Raw genomic sequence first — 22,320 nt, 5'->3', positions numbered from 1 at the left:
AATAAACCTATTACTTGTTCCTTTGCACCCTATGCATGCTAACGGAGCTACCCACCTGAACTAAAATGAAATAGTTTGCTTAAGGAGGGGAAAAAGCCGATTTTTCTAAATAAAATCTATATTTTAGCACACCTGGAACATGCTTCAGCAAAATGTGACAAAATGTGGGGCTTAGTTATCGAGGAGTTATTTTTTGGATCAATAGTTTGGAAAAGCTGTCTGCTAAAGATTGTCTTCTCGTTGGAACAGGGCTGAGGCAAATACAAATACCACTAATATGTATTTAGCTACTTTACAAGACTTATCCGTGCCTGAATAAAGGTTTTGCCAATTATTACCTATTGCTATATATATAATTTTTATCAGTGTGAACCACACATGATTAAGAGGCATATGGCAGATGTACACAAAGGATACATTTCACAGAGGATAATTACAATTTTGACAAGGTGATAGACAAGGTGTTGTTATAGGTGCTAAAGAAGCCTTCTGCTTATCCCCAAGGTGCTGCTTTCATTCACACTCTCAGTGTGAGAGCAAGTGTTCTGGTTAGTTCATAGGTTAACCACTCTCTCATTGATCTTTCTTTGTTATATACTGTATTTTGCTTATATAGCAAAAAATACAGTCAAATGTTTTTATTGTGGGTAAATAGCTTTAATACCATAAAATAAATTATCTGCTCTACAGAATTATATTATTAAAAATAACTAGTGTACTAGAAATGGGTTCTAGAAGATATTTATTGAAATACCTAAAGCTATTTCATACCAAGTTTTAGTAACTGTTCATACTGTATTTTTAGTTAAGGAGGCTATTTTGTCCATCTTGATAAGGAATCCATACATTTCTCTGCCAGTCCCTCTTTCCTTCAGAGTCTGAAACTGTGGCCCTATGTTTGCTCGGCAGACTATGCTTGAAAGAAATCTCCTCTCTCTCTCTCTCCTTGGTTCTGGATTAAAGAGGTTTAGTTGGGTCTGTACATGACAATCCCCTGAGACCTGACATCATTCTTGTTGCTTTGAACCTCTTCTAAAGGAATTTTAAAAGGAACCTCTTCTTTTTGTGTTATGGTGAACAAAAGAATTTGAACAAAACAGTCAATGTGAGGTCTTAACAAAGCATTGTATAGCTTGACCTTTACATCCCTCGATTCAAATTCCACACATTTTATTGCTTCCCCATACTGTTTTGATGAGGACATCGACCAATCTACAGTACATTAACACCAAATGGCTTTTCATGAGTAGCTTCCAGCAGCTCAGAATTCTCAATGTAACATGCACAATTTGTTTGTATATATATAACAATTTCATTTCTAGCATGGATCACTTTGCTACATAACATTTCTTTTTAGGATTGACTGGTGAGTTGCATCACAGTGAGAGCTGCAAAGTAGAGGTATATTCCATGCTGAAAAGTAGAAATAAGAAAAAAAAACAGTATCTTGTTCATGGAGCCCTCTCCAGGGGTTCAAGGCTCCACTGCTGAAACATTGGGATTTTTATTATTTCTGCTTTTCAGCATGGAAGACACCTACTTGTTCCTAATTGTTAACCTACTGTACTTGTTCCTTTTAAAATTTAATATGGCAAGTGTTAGCTTAATCTACAATTTTGTCAATATATGTATTTTAAGTCCTTTGATGTTTGTTCTGGTTCTGTCACTCATCCCAGTAATTTGTGAATGTACAGTATTTAGTTTCATAACTATAACAGATTCTAATCATTGATATAATACAGTTTATTCAAAAAGTACTGCAAAATCTAATCTTTAATTCAATAACATAATTTCTCATGGGGAAAAAAACAACTGATAATTATAAACACTAATTTATATTTAATATTTTAAGCCAAATTAGTTTAATATTTCTAATATTTTCCCCATGTACAGTATGCATGGATTCAACCTAAATCAAATGTATATTATTTTGAAGTTATCATCGATATTAATTTCATCATTACAAATACAAACTGCTTGACTGTAAAGCAAAAAGACCTGTTTAGATCTTACTGTTCCAAACATTTGGAGGGCACTGTAGATCTAAAAGAGCAACAGTCCCATATTACACACCACTACTCTCAACAGGCCTGTACCTTGTATCTACAGTATGTTCCTTATGTTGGCCTGTCTTTTCCAATTAATTAGTTTTCAATCCATGTGTGTATATTCAACAGGATTTATAAAGCTTGCATTCATAAGATTTATCAAGTATCCTTGTTGCAATAATTTAAACACTAAGTCCATGTTAACTGCAATGGATTTTTCTATTGTTTACAGAACTTTTACAAAACAAACTTTACAGAACTAACACAAAATTGACAACAAAACTAATTGACAAAATGATCTGTACTTTCCTAGTTCAGATTTGTCCCATCTTTTATAATTATCCCCCTTTATAGGACTATAGACATTGAACACGATGAATAAACCTTTTAACACTGTACCGGGGCATTCTAGTACATTTGCTTTGGAAGAAGAGTGTGTCACAATCTACAAATTGTGTAAGTCTTTTGTTTCTACAGAAATCATTGCAAAACCAATTATGACAACATACCATCTGCAAACCGCATTGGTCGAAGCGTCTGTTTAGCACAGTATAATGACACTCCGATACTGTATATGAATACACTGACCTGCAGGTGGAGCAGCACTGCCTGGTAGCGGGCAGTGAGCTGTGTGGCTCGAGAGCTCACTCTGCTGCTGATGTGGGTCTCCTCTAGAACCTGCTGGGCCAGAGCGCTGAGCCCTTCCACCTCGTCTTTGTACAGCAGTGTCTCCTCATGCCAGTTCTGGACAGGAAGTGCACAGGTCAGTGAGACCTCCCTACTTCACAAACACTAACCACCTGGATAACCATCCAACAGCCAGCGGGATCTTTATGAGATATTTAAGCATGAATGAATGTTACTGGTGAAATCTGAACTAATTTGCTTTCAAATACAAGTAAAAACAACCATAAAACTAGAAATGTAAGCCGGTGTACTACGGTGATGAGCAGATGCAGAAGCAGGCATACCGAAAACGGCCCCTTCCTGAAAGTCCGTACCTTCAGCAGCTGCAGCTGTGCTTCTTTGGTGGCCTTGTCCGAGTGCCTATCGCTGCGCATATTGCCCTTGCTCTCCATGCCCTTCAGCCACTCGTCCAGGTGCTGGAACTTCTGCTCCATTTGCCTCAGCTTGGCAAGTGTGCTGTTGAGTTGGGCCCTGCTGTCCCCAAGCTGGGTCTGATACACCTGCCACTCCTGCTGCGCTGTCTCCAGGGCGCGGTCTTCGATCTGTGGGACTCCCCAGGGGATCACCTGCTCCCGACTGCTCAGTACCGAGTTCAGCAGGACCTGGCCCTCAGTGCAGCGCACTTGCAGCTTCTACAATACAGACCAACGGGGCTTAGGGCCATAACTACACATAGCCCATGACCACCAGAAAAAAAAAAGATCTACTGGCCAATCCAAGAAAATACAATATTCATTAAGAAAATACTACGAGAGAACCCCGCAGAAGTTCTGGACAGCACTAATCTCTAGGAGGTTCAATCGCTTGCAGTCAATTTCCTGACCTGCAACTCCCGCAGGGTGTTCTCCAGAGTGTCCACATCGCCCTCCAGCTGGGAGTAGCGGCCCAGGCGCTCCTGCTCCTGCTCCAGCCAGTCCTCAAACATGTGCAGGCCACGCTGGTACTCCTGGTGCGCCAGCACCAGCTCCTCAGCCTTGGCCACAGCTGCCTGCAGCACACCAGCAACACGCAGTAAAACACAGCAATAATACTACAGGAGCAAGATCTGAATGCATACTTTTTCCAAAGCGGTATAAAAACGGTAAATGTCCGCGTGAAGCTTGATGAAATCCTAAACACTTCTCCACAAATAGTACTTTTTATAGAAATACTGAAGTGCATCTCTGCCTGTTATTCTAAATCGTTTCTTGTGTGCTAAATGGTAATATCAGATGGTAGAGCATTCGAGTGACTTTAAAAGGACATAGTAGGATATAGCAGCCATCTGTCATCTGTGCCCAGATGAAGTGGAAATGGAATAAAAGCCTTTTGCCACGAGGAAGATGTGATGAAGAGCAATGGCAGACAATGATATAGTGACCCTTTTAACAGAGCTCTTCCATTTTTTTCCCTTCTTCATTACCGTAAAGAGTTGAAAGTCTTATGGAATGAGACATTATTATTAGGCAATATTATTTTAAACCACTGTGAGAGATTTGCAATTTTGTCAAGGTATAAAGGTCATAAATGGTTCTAAACAAGCACTGGCATAAAGAGATATGAAATAAGACCACCCCTGAAACACATAATTCCCTGTAGTTTTCTTTATATTTAGCAACCTTCTTAACAAACTTTAAGGAATGCCAGCTACACCTAGAGACTTGCTAGTACTCCACTGGTGTGCTACCTTGGCCTTGTCCTTAACAGTGCTGTAGCGTTCCTGCAGGTCCTGGATCTCAAGCTGGGTTACATAATGCTCAGCCATGCTGGAGCCCTTCATGGCAATGGTCTCCAGGAGGCTGCTGTGACTCAGCACTTCTTCATGCACGAGCTGAAGTGAGGGGAAAAAAACAAATTTTTGGCTTGACCCTTGAACTACAAAATGGCAAATGTGTCTTATGAAGATTAAGGGCCATTAAGCCAATCGCAGTTTTGCATTTTCATTAATTTTTTTTCACCAAGCATGTTTCAAAATAACTTGTGTTCCTCATTTTCTGTGTTAAGTTTACAGTGCTGAAGTGCTAAGTCCCTTTACCACTTAACCAGGTCTTTGTTTAATGTTAATAAACTGTAGCCCTATCAGTATGGAGGTTTTGAACACTATTAACCAGAAGTATATTTAAAAATCACAGTTGTGATTATTGTGCACTACTGTACACAAGTAGTTGTGAAGTAAAATAAAAAGCAGCTCACCTTGTTTCCTAATTAGCAGAGTGTTGGTGGTGTTTTGAACACAATCAGCTAATGTTAAGTTTAAAAGAGCATCACACACACATACACTATGAAAAACAAACAGAAAATGAAAGCAGGCTAAGTTTAGCTTAGTCTTAAAAGATGCCCAATGATGCTAGAAGACTTCATTTTGAAACTGTGAGCTGCACAAGTAAATAGAAATTAATTTGAAATAACCTGTGCAATTTACATGATCAAAATAACATAAGTTGTTTTTAATACATTGCCTAATTGTGTGACAGTGACAGAAATGACATGACCAGTTGTAAGCAGGAGGTCATAAGTCAGACGGTGGTTTAAAAATGGAGAGCAGCAGATTGGACTGCGATATTATAAACAACTCCCTGGAAGGAAAACAGAAGGAAAACAGCAGGCACCTTGGCCTTGCCCAGATTGGCTGTCTTGTCCCTCATCTCAGAGTACTGCTTGTCAGAGCTGCCCAGGCCCTCCTCCACACGCTCCATCCAACTGACAAACTGCCGCACGTCGTCCTGGTAACTCGTCCACTGGGACAGGGCTCCTTCCAGCTGGCTGAAGTCACAAACAGGCTCGTTACCTCTGAAACGTATCTGTGCATTGTAAGATTTTCCTACTAAAAAGTTCTACACCTTTGCACCATCACAAAGCTCTGAAAAACACGTCATTACTATCATTCAGGACAAACTGCTAATCTAGACTTACTGTATGGCTTTGTGGTGATTATTAAATATACAGTGCAAATGTCTTTTATTCAAAGTGACATGTCAAATATCTAAATAAAAGCTAATTTAAAGACTCTTCACCATTATACATACTGTATGCTTTTGTAACATCTGATAAAGGTTATAAGGCCTAAAATCTATTAGAAACTACAGTACACTTAGTGTATCTTTTAATATCTGTATATTGCAGGGCAATTTGTACTATATACCACAATGTTTGGGATTTTTCAAGGTAGCGGCTCTATCTATCACAGAACCTCATTGTGGAAACTGTATAAAAATTTGGTGCCCATTCAGGAGGCTCCATTATTCCTTCAGACAACAGAATGAACAAGATTAAGCAGCTGTGCCCCACATTCTTTTGAACATGACCACTGTGTTGGGTACAAACGGTGGTCACATTGAGCGAGTGTATTGTGTGTACTGTTGTTGTCTGTTGAATCGTGTTCAGCTTGTCCCATTTGTACAGTACATATAGTGATTTTTTTTACCACTTCACAGAGGAAGTTCCACAATAAAACATACACAAGCTTCAGTCTATAATCTTGTGGCAATTTAGGACTAACAAAACAAATTGTTTTTTTTTTTCCCCCTGATTTGGTTGTTCTGCCAGATCGCCTCTTAACAAATGAGAATGAAATAAAAAAATGAACAGGGAGCAAATGAATAGGAAGAGGTAGCAAATGACCACCTCTTGCACTGAATGGAAGCTGAGAGAAGGGAGTCCCAGGAGTCCTTCAGATCCTGGATCTGCTTCCGGACGACTGGAACCCCTTCTGGAGAGGTGTTCCTCTGCACTGACTCCCCTCTGGTGATCAGCATCTTCAGCTGGATCTCCTTCTCCTGGCGAGCAGCCAGCAGTGCCTGCCAACATCAAACACCCCAAACGTTCAGCAGAATAACAGCGGTTTTTGGTAATTAAGCATACGCATCGCTCATTTGCATACTGCAAGTCTGACCTCTGGATGGTAATTTGTAAAGCCCTGAAAACAAATTGAGAAACAAAACACTACTTTACTAGAACAAGAAGGGCAGATTTTTTTACAAACCAAAATATTTGAAGTTTATGAAGACATGAAAGCAATCCTTCCACTTGAATTTGCACATTGCAGCTACCTACGGAATCTACATCCCTTTAGGGATGCAGTTACACTCTTAGGTCTAAAGAGTGCCTTTTTGTAGAACCCTCCCTACCTCCAGTTTGACCATCCTGCTGTCCAAAACGTTTTTGTCTGCAGTAGGGGTGCAGTACATTTGCAGCATTTCATTGACATCTGCCACCCAGTTCTGCAGCTCTTTCAGCCCCTGAGAGAAGAGCTGGTGCTCGGTGACAATCCTGTCAATTCGGGAGACCTTCTCCTACAAAATAACAGGACAGCATTTTTTAAACCCAGGGTATTGCTGTGTTCAATGTGCAGTCCTCATTTGGTTGAAACAGTGTCCCTGGCATCATTAAAAAGTATAATATCTAGCCATTAAATAACGAGAGCTATCCCTTTGCTAGTATGCACTTAATATAATATGAAGGTAATTACACTTGAAGAGTTAGTAACATTATTAGGACTACAGTAAAAATGCATTCATTTGCATTCATTTAAATGTACTGGACTCTCAAAGCCAACTCTAAAAGCGAAGCTCTGCTCTTGACATGGAACCACTCACCTTTTCATTTACTTCCTGTCATCTTTTAGCAGTTCCATTACAATGCTTACATGCTAATAAGGTTCTTCAGTCAATTAAAAAAAACAGAATAAATAATAACCAATATGTTTTGTTAAATATCTGTTATACTTAATTTGAAAAACTAGCTTTTAAAATGGCTTTTAAGCTTTTAAAATGTACAGGAATTATATAATTAAAGCCTGTATGTTCTTATGTCTTAGGGCTATATAGTAGTTAGGGTATGTTTTTAAATAGATCACTAATAATCATTCCCGCCCCTGAAAGTCCACCATGCTTCCTGGTTTTCATTCCATCTTATTTTTCTATTTCTATTTTTTACTATTTGAGCCAATGGATCATTTCATTAGTTTTTATTACCACATTTTCAAAGTCTTTACTCATTAAGGGTTACAAATTACCAATAAAACAAACCTAGAGGACTGTGGCCTTCCAAAATGAGGAATCACGAAGACACTGAGATAGATGGTCAGTGAAGTTGGTAAATCTAAGCACTTCTGCTTTAACACACTTTACAGCCAGGAGATGAAAAAAATAAGATATTTTTATTTAATTCAACCTCTTTTACCCCAAGCCATGCAGAGTTTCCCCCTGTGGTGAATTTGTGGAGTTCAATGGACTACATTCCAAATTAAATTATTAAACTAAACTAATGAAACTTACAGCCATACTTGTGTCATTCTAGTGTCATGTGAGCTCGATCGAGAGAAGGTCAGAATTAGACACCCTGGGCAGCTATATGGACGAGGCTGCTGTACAGTACAGTTAAATTCAATGTAAGAATCTGATGGTCACTGGGGAGGCCCAAAAAAAAAAAAGAACTGCAAGGATGTCACATTACAGACCGCATTTTTACACATGCACGCCTTCACAAATCACCATAACCTCACGATAAAGACCAAACGTACAGTAAGGCAGGCAAGGATTACCTTGGTCAAGTTGCTTAAAGCTAGATACTGTGCTGACAACTGAGAGACTCGGTGCATAAAGCTTTTGCCGGTGGCTTGTCCTTCCCACAGCAGCTGTGCCTTTTCTTTCAGCCTGTTCAGCTGAAATTCCTGAGAGGCTATTTCCTCAAGGACGGACTGTAAAGCACAAGCAGGTTATCACAGAAGCATGCCACACACTGCAACAAGCCAATTAACATTCATTAATCTGACAGGTGCTGGCATCTCCAGAGTTTACATGCCGACAGCACCGTGCCTCAGAAGGAAAACTGTTAATACTGTTAACGCAAAGCAAAGCGTTCAAGCAAGGTGCTGCAGGTGAGGGAGCAGAAACATGGCAGAAAGGCTTTGATAATGTCCCTGTTTTCAGTACAAAAGAACAAAAGAAACAGCCATCTCGTGGTCTAGTACGGGCGTGTGAAGAGTAATTTAATTTAATGAGACTGTTATGAAGGTGGTTTAATAATCCTGCTCTCACATTTCATAACCTACTGGTATCTATGCCCACACTGCTTGGAAATACGAGTTATTCCTAACCCTAAGGTGTCCTTACGTTTTATATTTACATAAAATAATTTTACAGAGTCCATTTTATTTCTGCTGATTGGAGCTTTTCAGAAAAGGCTGCTATTTCTGAGAGACTGCTTAAAAAATGCCTACACACTAAACTGAATAGCTCACTTTACAGGATTTCCTTCTGCCTTACCCCTCTGCTATTTATCTGTGGATGTGTGATGTGAGAACAATAGTGGCTACAGTAAATTCTTTCATTAATATTTTGCTGCAGAAGACTGCTGTCAACTGGCAAACAGAAAGCTGTTGATAAAGCTTGCGGTTCTTGGAGCTAATGGCTGCGGTGTTAGATTGATGGGGTAAGCCGAGTTCCCCCAGCGAGCTTCGGGAGGAAAGGGGCAGCACAGTACCTGCAGCTTGTGGAGCTCCTGCTTCTTGGTGGGCAGGTCGTGTAGACGGGTGCTGCTCTCCTGCACTGCCGTTTCAGTGCCATTCAGCCACTGCTGGAGAGGCTCTGCACTGGCCTCAAAATCTCTCATCTGCGACTGAAGACTCTGGAATGAACAACACAGCTGGGTGGACACTCACGGCTTCCCGCCCTTTCTCAGTAATTCACAAAAACAGGCTTTATTCCTATTTCATATCAGTAAATGAAACAGAGAGTGTCTCTGTTGCTATTTTTTAGATCGTTTACATTGTTTTCATTCTTAGTAGGACTGTTATTGAAAATAAGAATCAGTCGTTTTGGAAGATTTAATAGATGTGTGTAACTGTACATATTTACTTGATGATACTGATACACCTTTCTAAAATTTAATTATCTGGCTTTTTCATGGCACTTCAAGCAATTATTTCTATGTGCAATGTTTTTATATTATACAAGCTTTAATTTTATACATGACTATCTACATTACTTAAAATTTGCATTGATATGAAGTGTGACCTGCAATGCAGTTCAGTTGGATGAAGAGAGTTGAAAGAAAGCATGTTTTGGAAACACCTAGTTGCAGACCTGCAATGCAGTCTCTCTCTGGTGCAGATTTGACATCAGGGTCTTCCAGTCATCCCTGGCACTGGTCACTTTGGCTTGGATGGTGTCTACTTTATCTTTGGTTACAATCCTGCTCAGTAGCTCTCCATTGATTATAACAGCATTTAGCTTGGATTGGCCATGCTCTCTGTCATTCAAGAATTCCTGGTGGTGACAGAGCACATTATCATACAACTACTGTTAATATGCTTTTTACTCTGGCTACTAAAGAATTAATAGTGCACAGCACATACAAATTATATTCTGTATAAAGTTACCTATCAAGATTTGAATTGCTGTTAGCAGGGTAAATTACAGACGCTTTTTATCTTCATAAGTTACATAAGAACATGCAAAAATCGATAATAGAGACACACTGCATCCTCCTTACAAACCTACTGAACTGTACGGATGATAAATTCTCTTACAGACTGGAAGAATGAAACAATTTAACAAAATAAAAATAATTCAAATATTGAACTAATTATATTAAATATGAGGACCTGGGAACAAAAGATTAGCTTACTGGTTCATGTTTTGCTATAAACACCATTTTTATACAAGATTGACTTTTATCAGAATGGCCAGTTCCAGAAAGATACTACACAAAGATTTATTTTAAAGAGTAAAATGTGCATGAATCAATTTGAAGTTATAGCCATGTGGCATATTAGACTTACTTCTTTAATTACATTGCAATAACACAATGCAAAGAAAAATGTATAAAGACCTACACAACGCAGAAAGAATTTCTCTTGTAAACTCACTGCTTGTATCACTGCAGAGGTATTTCTAGTCACTGTCACAGAATAATCTTGTAAAAATAATGTCAATACATGTTGCTCTTCCATTGCATCTTGCTTACCTGTATCTTCAGCAAGCCTGTGGATGCCTCGTTAATATTCTGCGGGACGTCAAAGCACTTCGCAGTGTTGATTTTGGCATTGACCAGCCACTGCTGGAAGTCTCGAAAAGCAGTGCGGAATCTCTGGTCCAGCAGCTTCTCCTTGTTCTGACATTCCTTAGAGGCCTGGAGGCTGAGACTGAAAGAGAGGAAGAGCATCATACAGTCGATGAGATAACGCATGTGCCATTTAGAACAGAAACGTCAAGAAATATTAAGTGTTCTGAAGACACATTATACAAATGATGTGTTGTATATGCTGTATGCTGTGAAAGAACTAAAAGATAGCAGTTATCACGGTCAGATTGTGATATGTGAAAGAATGTGAAAGCAGGAATTTGAGAAAGTCCATAATATCCATGTAAACAGTGAAATCTAAATTTTATTCTAACTGTAACACATGCATGTTTATAAGTTATATGGATGCTGTATATGGATGTTGGTGTTAATAATAATAATAATGTGAATCAATTTGTTTCAATACATTTTGCTGTTTCTACACCAAACGTTGTCTGCTTGTGTTAATGGCATATGTTTAAAATTATACAATATTCTGCATAATTTTAACAGTAAGAGAGCACCAAGTTCAATAATTCTCAGTAATTCAGCAATTTGACAATCGAATGAAGAATGCTAAATCCATCATATCAACCTCACTTTCCTGCACTGCATGTTTACTTTTATGTTATGTGCTGTACAGTATATTTCAAAACAGTGTTCTGTAAATAAAACATACAAGTCATAAAATTTGCATACGGGATTATTTGGATTATAAGAGTATAGTTGCAGTCAACATTTTTCATCGGGCCCTACTGTCTTCCAGATGAGAAAATTATCTTACCTGTTGTACACTTTAATCAATGCAGACACTTTCTCCGACTGTGAACTGAGGTCTCTAGAGAATCGACAGAGATCATTTAACTGAGTCTTCAGGCTGTCTGACATGGGCTCTGCTTTCATCAGACTGTCCAGTGTTTCCTATTAAAATAAACGACCACACACAGAAAATCAGGGTTTAAATGAAATGGGAGGACATGAAAAGGGTTGAAACGCTACATCATTAACTGTTATGCTGAACATGTGCTTAATACAGGTCTTTTTAATGACACTGACAGCAACTGCTTCTCCTTAACAGCGGAATAAAAACCTATTTGAGCACAGAAATATTTTTGAATTTCATAAATGACTGCCAAGAAAAAAACTGGCTCTCAAATTTAGACTGAAGGAGAATGATTGCCATATAAAGGCCTTTCCTCTTCCCTTCTGATTCTCTCCACTGCTCCCTGTCACCATGCATACAGCTGTTCCCAGAGTCAGCTGCACAGGAGATTACGCTGCATAAACTACCCTGCATATAAACAGCCCCGGATATACAGATGGAAATGAGATGAAGAGAGGGATGAAATCATAAAACCCTTTTTTAATGTTTAGGACTGCTGCACAATTACAACGACGTCGTCCATGAAAGTGTCCTGCGTGTGCTTTGTTTTTAATTGAAAGTACAAGGTAATGGCGTAGGCACGTTCTCCTCAAGTAAACAACCGGTTGTTGGCAGCTTACAATTAGGGAAGAATGAAAGTGGTTTTGGCGTGGTTGCAGCGGGGTTTGTTTGTGGTGGTCCCTACCTTCTTCAGCTTAAATGCTGTAAATAAAACGACTGAAAGTTGGTGCCAGGGGCTGCGCCTACCTTAGCAATCTGCCACCCCTGCACCGCGTCCTCACTGCTGTTTTTCCCCTCCAGTTGGCTCAGTTTTTGGTTCCAGTCCTTGAGATGATTCCCAAACTCCTGCAAGTCCTGCTCCAGCTGGGCAGCCTGGGCGGCGAACTCCTGCTCGGAGCTGGCCATCTGACTCAGGGCGTTCTCCAGGTTTTCCCGGGTCTGCAGCGCGCTCCCCTCCCACTGCTCCCAGGCACAAAGCAGGGCCCCCTCCTCCCCGTCGATCAGCTCGCAGCCGCTGCCAGCTGTGTGCTCCCTCGCCGCTGCAGCCCGCTGCTGCGCTCGGCTCAGCCTCCCTCTGCCACTCGGCCTGGAATCAATCAGTTCCTGCAATGGAAAGTTGCTACGGTAACTAGCGCCATCGCAGCCTTAAACAAACGGGGTTCAGGGAGAGGGGATTTTTTCTTCTTCTTCTCCTCTCTGTGATGGGAAAAGGCCCTGGGCTGCGATCTGGGACTGTGCAAGCCAAATACGTGGAAATGGAAAGATGAGAAGGCTTATTGGGAACAGTAACTTTTTTTCAAAGTCTGTCAAAAAGTACACCACAAAGGCAAACAGCACGTCTTTATCAATAATGTTATACCTCTCTGCATATATTCCATATCATAATACAGTACATACCGCAAAATATTGGATGATAAAAAGAACACTGCAATTAGTATAATTATGTAGAGTAAAAAATCTTTACCACCTGACTGAATAAATTATATTGAAAATCCTTCATATTCAATATGAATTCACTTCTTTATTGAGAATTTAATCCAAAATTAGATGTAGTTTTGTATGTTGGAGGAAAGTGTCCCGTTTGTTCTAACTTCTCAAGTATTCTGTACAGGTACAGTCTACGAAAGCTGTGTCAAGAACTTCTTTTTCTGAAATAAGAGCCATAGGGTCTTGGAATCGTACATTCAATCATCAAGAATGTCTTCTCATTCTGTTGAATGGACAGGAAACACTTCAAAAGAGAGCAAATCACCAGGAGGCCACTCAGATCTCACCATTGCAAAATGAAATGGAACTCCAGCACTGTATAGAAGCTCCTTGATAAAATGAACTGAGAGGGATACTTTTGTTTCTTCTTACCCGAACTCTGTTTAGTTTTTTCTGTAATGAAGCAAAATCCCCAGACATGTCTGACCAGCGCTGGAGCTCTTCCTTGGCTGAATGCAGCCAGTCAGAGAATTCTCTCACAGCTTCCATATAGAGCTCGTGCTCTTCAACAATTTCTTCCATGTTTTTCACTTTACCCTGTGTGGCAGAAGGGCGAAGCAAAACATGGTCAATGGGGCACTGTTAGAAAAAACAAACAAACATTCCTTTTGAAGAACACTGAGTGACAAAAAAAGAAAAGATGCAAGTAAATAAATCAATCATGATAAATATTAAATACAACAAATGTCTTTCTTCGGTTGTTTGATATGATCATTACTTTGTTTCTGGGAATAAAACAAAAAACATAGGTAGAAATAAAACATTTACAAGATTAGTACTTTAGATAGACGTTTTACTGTTCCCTGATGGATTACTGTTTAAAGTTCAGGAAGCAATATAGAAAAACTAGTTTTCCAAGGCTAAGCTTTTCATTAGCACCAAAAAAAAAAAAAAACAAGCTGTTAAAGAAACCAGCAAAAGGCTGCTCAAATCATACACAACTCTACAGAGATAGAAGTAAAAGCACCTAGTACTGTAGGCTAAAACAATGTTACAAATGTCACTGCAGTGGTAACATGCTTAGTTGTTGAGAAAATGATTTAAAAAGTATGAATTCAACACTGGGGATTACCCTGACGACTGCTGTGATGTCCCCAAACTGCGTCTTCAGCTCTGCCTGTGCTTCCTCCCTGAAGGAGGCATCGCCGGTTTTCTCGCACAGCTCCGCAGCCTTCTCAGCGAGGCGGCTCAGGGCAGCGGAGTGCTCCTCCACATCAGCCAGGATGGCGCGAAAGCGGTCCAGCTGGGCAGCTTTCTCCTTGAGCCCGGGCTGCGGCGGCAGGGGGACCCCCACCTCCTGCTCCACAGACTCCATCCACTGCTGCAGCTGGCTCTCACTCTCCAGGAAGCTGCTCCATTGAGCCACGGTCCACTCCAGGCGGCTGAGGGAGAGGGCACGGGCGCAGGCACACGCACACGCGCCGCGCCACACAAAGAGGAGTCAGCAGCAGGCGAGGAGCCGCGCCAGCGCCGGCATGACTACAGTTATTCATCACCGGTTCTGTGAACCGGTGTTCTTCCAGCCTGCCAGAGAGATCTGAATTAAAACGCCCCTATTCCTCAGAGCTACAGCTCTCCCAATTAGAACACTGCACCTGTGCTCTCTGTTTACCTCCAGTCACAGGACGTTTAACACCTTCCGTGTCAAATTCTTCAACATGCTAACCTGCTGCGCTCGGTTTCTAACACTTCATTTTTCAAACACTATGATGATCAAAAAATGATGAGGCTGTTTTAAACACATTTCTCACCAAAGAAATACAATTTAGCCTCAGTTTAAAAAAAAAAAACCTTAAAACCTCAAGCCATAATTCTGCTGACCATCAAGGACACCTTCTTTCATTCAGTATTGCCTTGGAATACATTTTGTATCCAGAAAATGAGATAAGGAATATAATTGTCAGACATTTTTATTCAAACTTCCATAAATTGTCCAGGGTACATAGCTAAAATCCGAGTAATTTATATGTTGTTTAATTTCAGATTTGTATGGCTAATAAAATATTCCATCAATTAAAAATTAAAGAATAAAAGATAGTCATGATAATGATTTGATTAATTAATTATATTTGGAAGTAAAGGCAATGTGTTTTCTGTATACCATCTGAATGACTTACACTTATCAACAATGCCACCTTCTGGCAAGTAATGCAACTGCTTAATGTACAGATCAAAAAGCAAATTAAGGCTTATACCCAATGTCAGTTCCCTAGTTAATTCTAGGATGGATCTTTTGGCCTTAATTCAATTGTGAAGAATGGGACACATTCCCATTGTACATACAAAGTTGGATTTTATATTGCCTAAAATAGAATTATAATAATTCAGAAAAATTCTTATACATTACAAAAACTGGAAGTCAAAATTCAGTTCATACAGAGACCAGGTTGAGCCCTGCAATGTGGAAAGTTCTGTGTTTGAGGCTACTGTACATTGTCGATGGTAACCCAGGCCCCACAAGGCATGGCACATTGGCTGAGTGCCTGCCAGGACTGGTTGGGCTTCAGATAGCCAGGGAATGAACAAATCCACCACATCAGTTATAGTGGCAAGCCCCGGGCCTGTGAACTGCCAGCATTGTCAGTGAGAATCAACACTCCATTTCTTAATCAAGCCTGGCACTGACACTATGAGGCTTGGGCTGTGAAAAGCTCCTGACAGTGCATTGTTTGAAGGAAATTGTGCACAGCTCTCCTCCCTCCTGCAATTGTATGAGTGCTGTAACCATAAAGGGCGCAGTGAATAGCACAACTTTCTTAACTGGGAGGTATAAAAAACTAAATATAAAAAAAAACAAAGATGATAACTATGACTGATCTTTTCACAGACTATTTCTTCAATATATAATGTTAACACATATATAAAGGGTTTTAAAGAGGTTAAAAAGGCAGGAGGAGCGCACTACCTGTGGCAGCTCATAGAGGTCATGATGACATTGGCCCATGCATCCTTCAGGCTCTGAAGCTGAGAGCGGATCACTTCCTGCCCTTCTTCATTGCTGCTCTTCATTGTCTGTTCCCCTTTCCCAATGGCCATGTTCAACTTCACCTCACCTTCACCCTTCATCAGCAGGATTTCCTTCAAGGACAAGCAATACCTTCATTTTGAGGCAACAGCAAACCGTTTTCAAAAGTACACCCTGTGCTCAATGAACTGAAGGGAAAAAAATGCTTTACCTCAGCAAAATGGCTTAAGAGACAAAACTGATGTGTCAGACATTGGTGCATGTTTCAACACGGACATGATGAGAGACACTTTTCACTAGGATTTTAAATTTCCTGTCGCACAATTATTTAATTTTACTTAAATTTGCAGCAGAAGGTGGTTCTGTTACTGATGCATGTCATTTAATTTAAATGAACATGTACTGTATTGTGTAATATGATTTGCATTATTTATTTCTAGCAGCTAGTTATTTTTCATACCATACTGAACTTGGAGAACAATGTACATTTGTATTTGACAAAACACTTCATTTAATAGCCTCCAGGTTTCCTGTATTTAGTCTCTTCTTACCTGTACATGCAGGAGCCTCTTCTCCAGAGTGTCTTTACTCCCAATGGAGGTGTTAACAGCTGCCAGCCTGTCCTGTACCCCTCTGAGCCAGGTCCAGGTGTTCTGGAGGGTCTCCTCAAAGGCCAGGTGTTCCTGCAAAACTGCCTGGCAGCTGCGCAGCTGATCCTTTACTCCTTTCAGCAGGTTCTGGTAGTCTGTCTGCAGCTGGGTGGTGATGCGAACCTCCATTCCATCCCCACGGCCAGACTCACTCAGGCCCTGAGACTCCAGGCACAGCCTCTCAAAGGAGTCTCTGTGCAGAAGACAATTAGGTGAGTAAAATCATCTTTTTCTCTCCTGCACTTTTGAATTCTAACTCTTCAGAGGAAGGAGGTGTGGAATTTTAGGCATCTGCTTTCATAAGTCTTCTTTCTACTACACCAGAGAATCTTTGGCCTCTCAAATATCACTATGGTGACAAAGAACACTCTGCATTAGCAGTCGCTGTCATTAAGATTAGATGTTAAAATAATGTCCTGTTTGTGGACACTCACAAAACCCTTCATAATTAATGTACACCCAAAACTACTGAAATCACTCGTAACTTAATTATAATCGAACACCTTCAACTGCCCCATCTGTACCCCTCTATTACTCTTAAAAATGTTACAAGGATGTCCTTGAAAATAAATACGTTTTAACTTATTTATACTGTCCTTCCAACATAAATCCAAGATAAACCACTCCCTGAATAAATGCCATTTTGTTTCAGTAAAGTGAAAAAGACGGCAAAGGGATTTCCTGTATGTTCTTTGAACACAAACCTCTCTTTGACCAACTTATTGTTAAATTCTTCCACCTTCTCCAGCTCGGCCTTCTTCTCAGGAATGTTTTGCTTCAGTTCTCCCAGCATCTCGGAGCTGAGACTCTCCTCCATCTTCTCCAGCCATGAGCTCAGCTTCTTCAGCCGGTTCTCGAATCTAAATCAAGAAAGACCCACCAGTTCAATTCAAATCCGAATATACAATCAAACTTTCGCTGGTAATCTTTCTACAAAAAAGCCAAACAGCAGAAAATGAATGGTTTATAATGCTAATCTGATATGAAGGTTTAATCCACATCACATTTCCACACTAGTGATTCTAACAAGCACATCAGTTTCATACTGTACATGTATTTCAAAAGTGCTTTAGAATCAGTAAAATATGAAAAATGTCTAAAATGAACAAAATTTGCCATTACATCCTGTTCTTTGAGCTTTATGGTTTTAGGATTACTGAGCTATCCTGTTGAAATCATAGATTTGTCAGGTTAAATGAAGAATAAATTGCAAAATAAAGTTTTACGGGGCAGTACAGCCCAAAAACATGCTGGTAGGTAAACTAGCTACTGGGAAAAATGGTCCTGGTGTGAGAGTGTGCCCTGCAACTGACTGGCAACACATCCAGAGTGTTTTCCGCCTCTCACCCGTTGTCTGCTAAGATGCTGGATGCTGCACATTGGTGGTGGTGGAGGGGAGCCCCATTACCTCAATTTAAAGTGCTTTGAGTGGAGTGTCCAGAAAACCGCTATATAAGTGTAAGGAATTATTATTATTATTATTATTATTATTAATAATAATAATAATATAGGCTCTTGCTGTCCCACTTCATGGAATTTGAAGAAGACAGGGTTAGATGAAAAAAGTTTTACGTGTTGTAACAAAGGACCATGAAAGCAAGGACCATGACCATGGCCAAAGGACCATGAAAGCAAGCCTGTGCACTTGAAGCTGTATCAACCTCCCCCTTGCACTGGTGGTTCAGAGAGTGTGTGCATAGCCTGCCTCACCCTGCGAGCTGAGCTGTGCTCTCCTCAAGCGCCTGCTGGTTCTGCCTGCACTGTTCCACAAAGCTGTCCCAGTCCTGCTGGCTGGTGGACAGCTGCTGCTGGACGTGTCCTGCGCTGGCTTTGGGTAAATGCAGCAGGAGCTTCTCCCCTTCCTCGCACACCAGGGTCAGCTTTGTCTCTCCTTCACCAACACGGCTCAGAGCATCCTGCAGGACAGAGGAAAGACATCGGCAGTCATTTCTTTACAGGGGCCCTGTGACTGGAAAGGCACCAAGTGACAAGACGCAGACTGAATCACTGCCACCTCTGGCTACCTTAAATGAGGAAATACAAAAATCAGAAAGAGATAAAGCACAAGTAATACTATAAGAATCAAAACACCAGTTTACATAGAGTATCACTATCTATTATCCTCTCAGCTTTTTAAACTACAATATGTATCTTTTACTGTTATGTACATGTTTTATCACTAAAATTAATTAAATCAAAAGGCAGAAAGAATGGGCAATGCACTGCAATATAAATCATATGATTAAATTGACTCAATCATTAACTTTATTCCACAAAGGTTTCTAATGGGGATTTTTGCTAGAGTAAAATAATCTCTGTGCTAATTTTCTATTCACTAGGCCTCCAAAGGATGTGATTAACATGGTGTTTTATTACAGCTGTGGTTTCTAGACGTGTGCTCTTATGCATAACAAGGTAATAATAATAATGTAGGTTTTACCTTCAGTTTCTGCAGCTTATTGTCCATTACATTCCTGTCCCCAGCTCTGTCAGAGCAGTCTTTAACACCTGCCTTCAGACTGGAAAGCCAACCGTGAAACTCCCGAACGAGATCTACGCAGAAGCAAGAGAGATTCAGAAGGGATGTTTAGTGCCACAGATCTCAACAGCTTGTCCTATAAAGCCACGGATTATCCAGTGGCTGGCTAGCAGACAGGCTGCAGTGCTTTACTCTGACAGCACAAATAAATAAGCACTCAGCAACATCTGCTGAAGTGTAGAATTTTGCATAAGTCCAAGCAGCAGAGAATGCATAACAAATACAGTGCCTTGCGAAAGTATTCGGCCCCCTTGAACTTTTCAACCTTTTGCCACATTTCAGGCTTCAAACATAAAGATATAAATTTTTTATTTTATGTGAAGAATCACCAACAAGTGGGACACAATTGTGAAGTGGAACGAAATCTATTGGATTTTTGAAACTTTTTTAACTAATAAAAAAATGAAAAGTGGGGCGTGCAAAATTATTCGGCCCCTTTACTTTCAGTGCAGCAAACTCACTCCAGAAGTTCAGCGAGGATCTCTGAATGATCCAATGTTGTCCTAAATGACTGATGGTGATAAATAGAATCCACCTGTGTGTAATCAAGTCTCTGTATAAATGCACCTGCTCTGTGATAGTCTCAAGGTTCTGTTGAAAGCGCAGAGAGCATCATGAAGACCAAGGAACACACCAGGCAGGTCCGTAATACTGTTGTGGAGAAGTTTAAAGCCGGATTTGGATACAAAAAGATTTCCCAAGCTTCAAACATCCCAAGGAGCACTGTGCAAGCCATCATCTTGAAATGGAAGGAGTATCAGACCACTGCAAATCTACCAAGACCTGGCCGTCCCTCTAAACTTTCAGCTCAGACAAGGAGAAGACTGATCAGAGATGCAGCCAAGAGGCCCATGATCACTCTGGATGAACTGCAGAGAACTACAGCTGAGGTGGGAGAGTCTGTCCATAGGACAACAATCAGTCTTACACTGCACAAATCTGGCCTTTATGGAAGAGTGGCAAGAAGAAAGCCATTTCTCAAAGATATCCATAAAAAGTCTCGTCTAAAGTTTGCCACAAGCCACCTGGGAGACACCCCAAACATGTGGAAGAAGGTGCTCTGGTCAGATGAAACCAAAATCGAACTTTTTGGCCACAATGCAAAACGATATGTTTGGCGTAAAAGCAACACAGCTCATCACCCTCAACACACCATCCCCACTGTCAAACATGGTGGTGGCAGCATCATGGTTTGGGCCTGCTTTTCTTCAGCAGGGACAGGGAAGATGGTTAAAATTGAGGGGAAGATGGATGCAGCCAAATACAGGACCATTCTGGATGAAAACCTGTTGGAGTCTGCAAAAGACCTGAAACTGGGACGGAGATTTATCTTCCAACAAGACAATGATCCCAAACATACAGCAAAATCTACAAAGGAATGGTTCACAAATAAACGTATCCAGGTGTTTGAATGGCCAAGTCAAAGTCCAGACCTGAATCCAATCGAGAATCTGTGGAAAGAGCTGAAAACTGCTGTTCACAAACGCTCTCCATCCAACCTCACTGAGCTCGAGCTGTTTTGCAAGGAAGAATGGGCAAGAATTTCAGTCTCTCGATGTGCAAAACTGATAGAGACATACCCCAAGCGACTTGCAGCTGTAATCGCAGCAAAAGGTGGCTCTACAAAGTATTAACGCAAGGGGGCCGAATAATTTTGCACGCCCCACTTTTCATTTTTTTATTAGTTAAAAAAGTTTCAAAAATCCAATAGATTTCGTTCCACTTCACAATTGTGTCCCACTTGTTGGTGATTCTTCACATAAAATAAAAAATTTATATCTTTATGTTTGAAGCCTGAAATGTGGCAAAAGGTTGAAAAGTTCAAGGGGGCCGAATACTTTCGCAAGGCACTGTATGTAATTGTATGCAGCAGCGCCAAGTTTCACTTCTGAAGCTCCTCTGAATCTTGCGGTTTTATTCCTGAACACTTATCTTAAGAGTTTAATACATTGAGGAATCACAGTTTTTTCTAGTTAGGTAATCATTCATTTATAGGAATACAGGGATAGGGAGTGTTCTTGATATTTTTCTTTGTCTTTGAATTTAATAAATTAGTAAAAACTGGCAATTGGTTCAGTGAGAGCTACAGATGCCTCAATTCTCAAGAACCAGTGCTTAAGACCTGCAATACAATTTCATTCTAGCAAAGCAAAACTGCTATAAGAAAATGAAAACAAATAAAACAAAACCCAGTGTATAAAGTATACTGAACTGTACGCATTGGCTGGGGATTTGATTCTATACTTAATTGCCATGAAGTCAGTCTAGCAGCAAAATTGTGACTGGGAAGCAACCAGATTTTGATAACTACAGGAAATAGGAGGTAAGGATTCTGTAAGGAGTGAAGCTTTTGGTGAAATAGACTCAAAATAAGCATTACTACCCTTACAAAAGAGCACAAAATAACAGGAGTATCAGAAATGTCAATTTGAAAGGCAAACCAAATCTCCATGAAAACTCTATAGAATAGAGTAATGTAATGAAGACTTATAATGTCCATATATATTAATTTCATATCAGTACATTTAATTCAACTTATTTTTCGATTAAAAGACATTGATTATTATAGAAGATTTGAAGATTAATTTTTAATTAGTGGTCCTCAGAGTCCTGTCAGCATACTGAACTCTCACCATTGAAGTGCCGCTGGAGTTTGTCCTGCAGGCTGGAGAGAGTCTTAGTGGAGAGCTGATTTGCTGCCTCGTATTTCTTGATGAGCTCAGTTAGGGCACATCCCAGCCTCTCCAGTTCACTGGAGGGATACTTCCTGCACAAGGTGTTGAGATTCTCCCGAGTTGAGTCGATACTGCTTTGCTGGTTCTGAAGTTCTTTCTGGATATCCTGGGGGAAAGGAAAGATCCTTTCATGTGCCACAATGGCCATCACTTTAATTTAATTGATACAACTCAATTCCTACTCATGTAACAATGAAAAGAATGAAAGAATGAGAAACGAGAAAAAGAGAATTGTTCCCATATCATACTAAAATCATACAATTGAATGTTTCTGACAGCTAA

At 40.3% G+C, this 22,320-nt stretch overlaps 1 protein-coding gene across 17 annotated transcripts in view; it reads right to left on the bottom strand.

The window, feature by feature from the left end:
* The window catches only part of LOC148674773 (nesprin-1-like), a 229,771-nt gene that overhangs the window by 112,857 nt on the left and 94,594 nt on the right, over positions 1-22,320 (bottom strand). For 16 of the 17 annotated variants that reach the window (XM_088625363.1, XM_088625374.1, XM_088625361.1 and 13 more), the window contains 21 exons: positions 21,937-22,144; positions 19,205-19,317; positions 18,475-18,680; positions 17,469-17,624; positions 16,666-16,957; positions 16,055-16,227; positions 14,222-14,531; positions 13,522-13,686; positions 12,409-12,765; positions 11,563-11,699; positions 10,683-10,860; positions 9,800-9,982; positions 9,198-9,341; positions 8,257-8,412; positions 6,842-7,006; positions 6,339-6,511; positions 5,324-5,477; positions 4,402-4,545; positions 3,559-3,723; positions 3,050-3,367; positions 2,637-2,792 (listed from right to left, as the gene is read on the bottom strand). In XM_088625363.1, coding sequence (XP_088481489.1) covers positions 2,637-2,792; positions 3,050-3,367; positions 3,559-3,723; positions 4,402-4,545; positions 5,324-5,477; positions 6,339-6,511; positions 6,842-7,006; positions 8,257-8,412; positions 9,198-9,341; positions 9,800-9,982; positions 10,683-10,860; positions 11,563-11,699; positions 12,409-12,765; positions 13,522-13,686; positions 14,222-14,531; positions 16,055-16,227; positions 16,666-16,957; positions 17,469-17,624; positions 18,475-18,680; positions 19,205-19,317; positions 21,937-22,144 — 4,053 coding nt within the window. The remainder of the gene's footprint in view (positions 1-2,636; positions 2,793-3,049; positions 3,368-3,558; positions 3,724-4,401; positions 4,546-5,323; positions 5,478-6,338; positions 6,512-6,841; positions 7,007-8,256; positions 8,413-9,197; positions 9,342-9,799; positions 9,983-10,682; positions 10,861-11,562; positions 11,700-12,408; positions 12,766-13,521; positions 13,687-14,221; positions 14,532-16,054; positions 16,228-16,665; positions 16,958-17,468; positions 17,625-18,474; positions 18,681-19,204; positions 19,318-21,936; positions 22,145-22,320) is intronic. The other variant, XM_088625373.1, reaches the window with a different exon arrangement.

This window comes from Lepisosteus platostomus, chromosome 3, assembly GCF_059453375.1.
Source record: "Lepisosteus platostomus isolate fLepPlt1 chromosome 3, fLepPlt1.hap1, whole genome shotgun sequence".
NCBI classification, from domain to species: domain Eukaryota; kingdom Metazoa; phylum Chordata; class Actinopteri; order Semionotiformes; family Lepisosteidae; genus Lepisosteus; species Lepisosteus platostomus.
The sequence above is the reverse complement of the archived record's forward strand: the minus strand, read 5'-3'. Positions and strand labels throughout refer to the sequence as shown.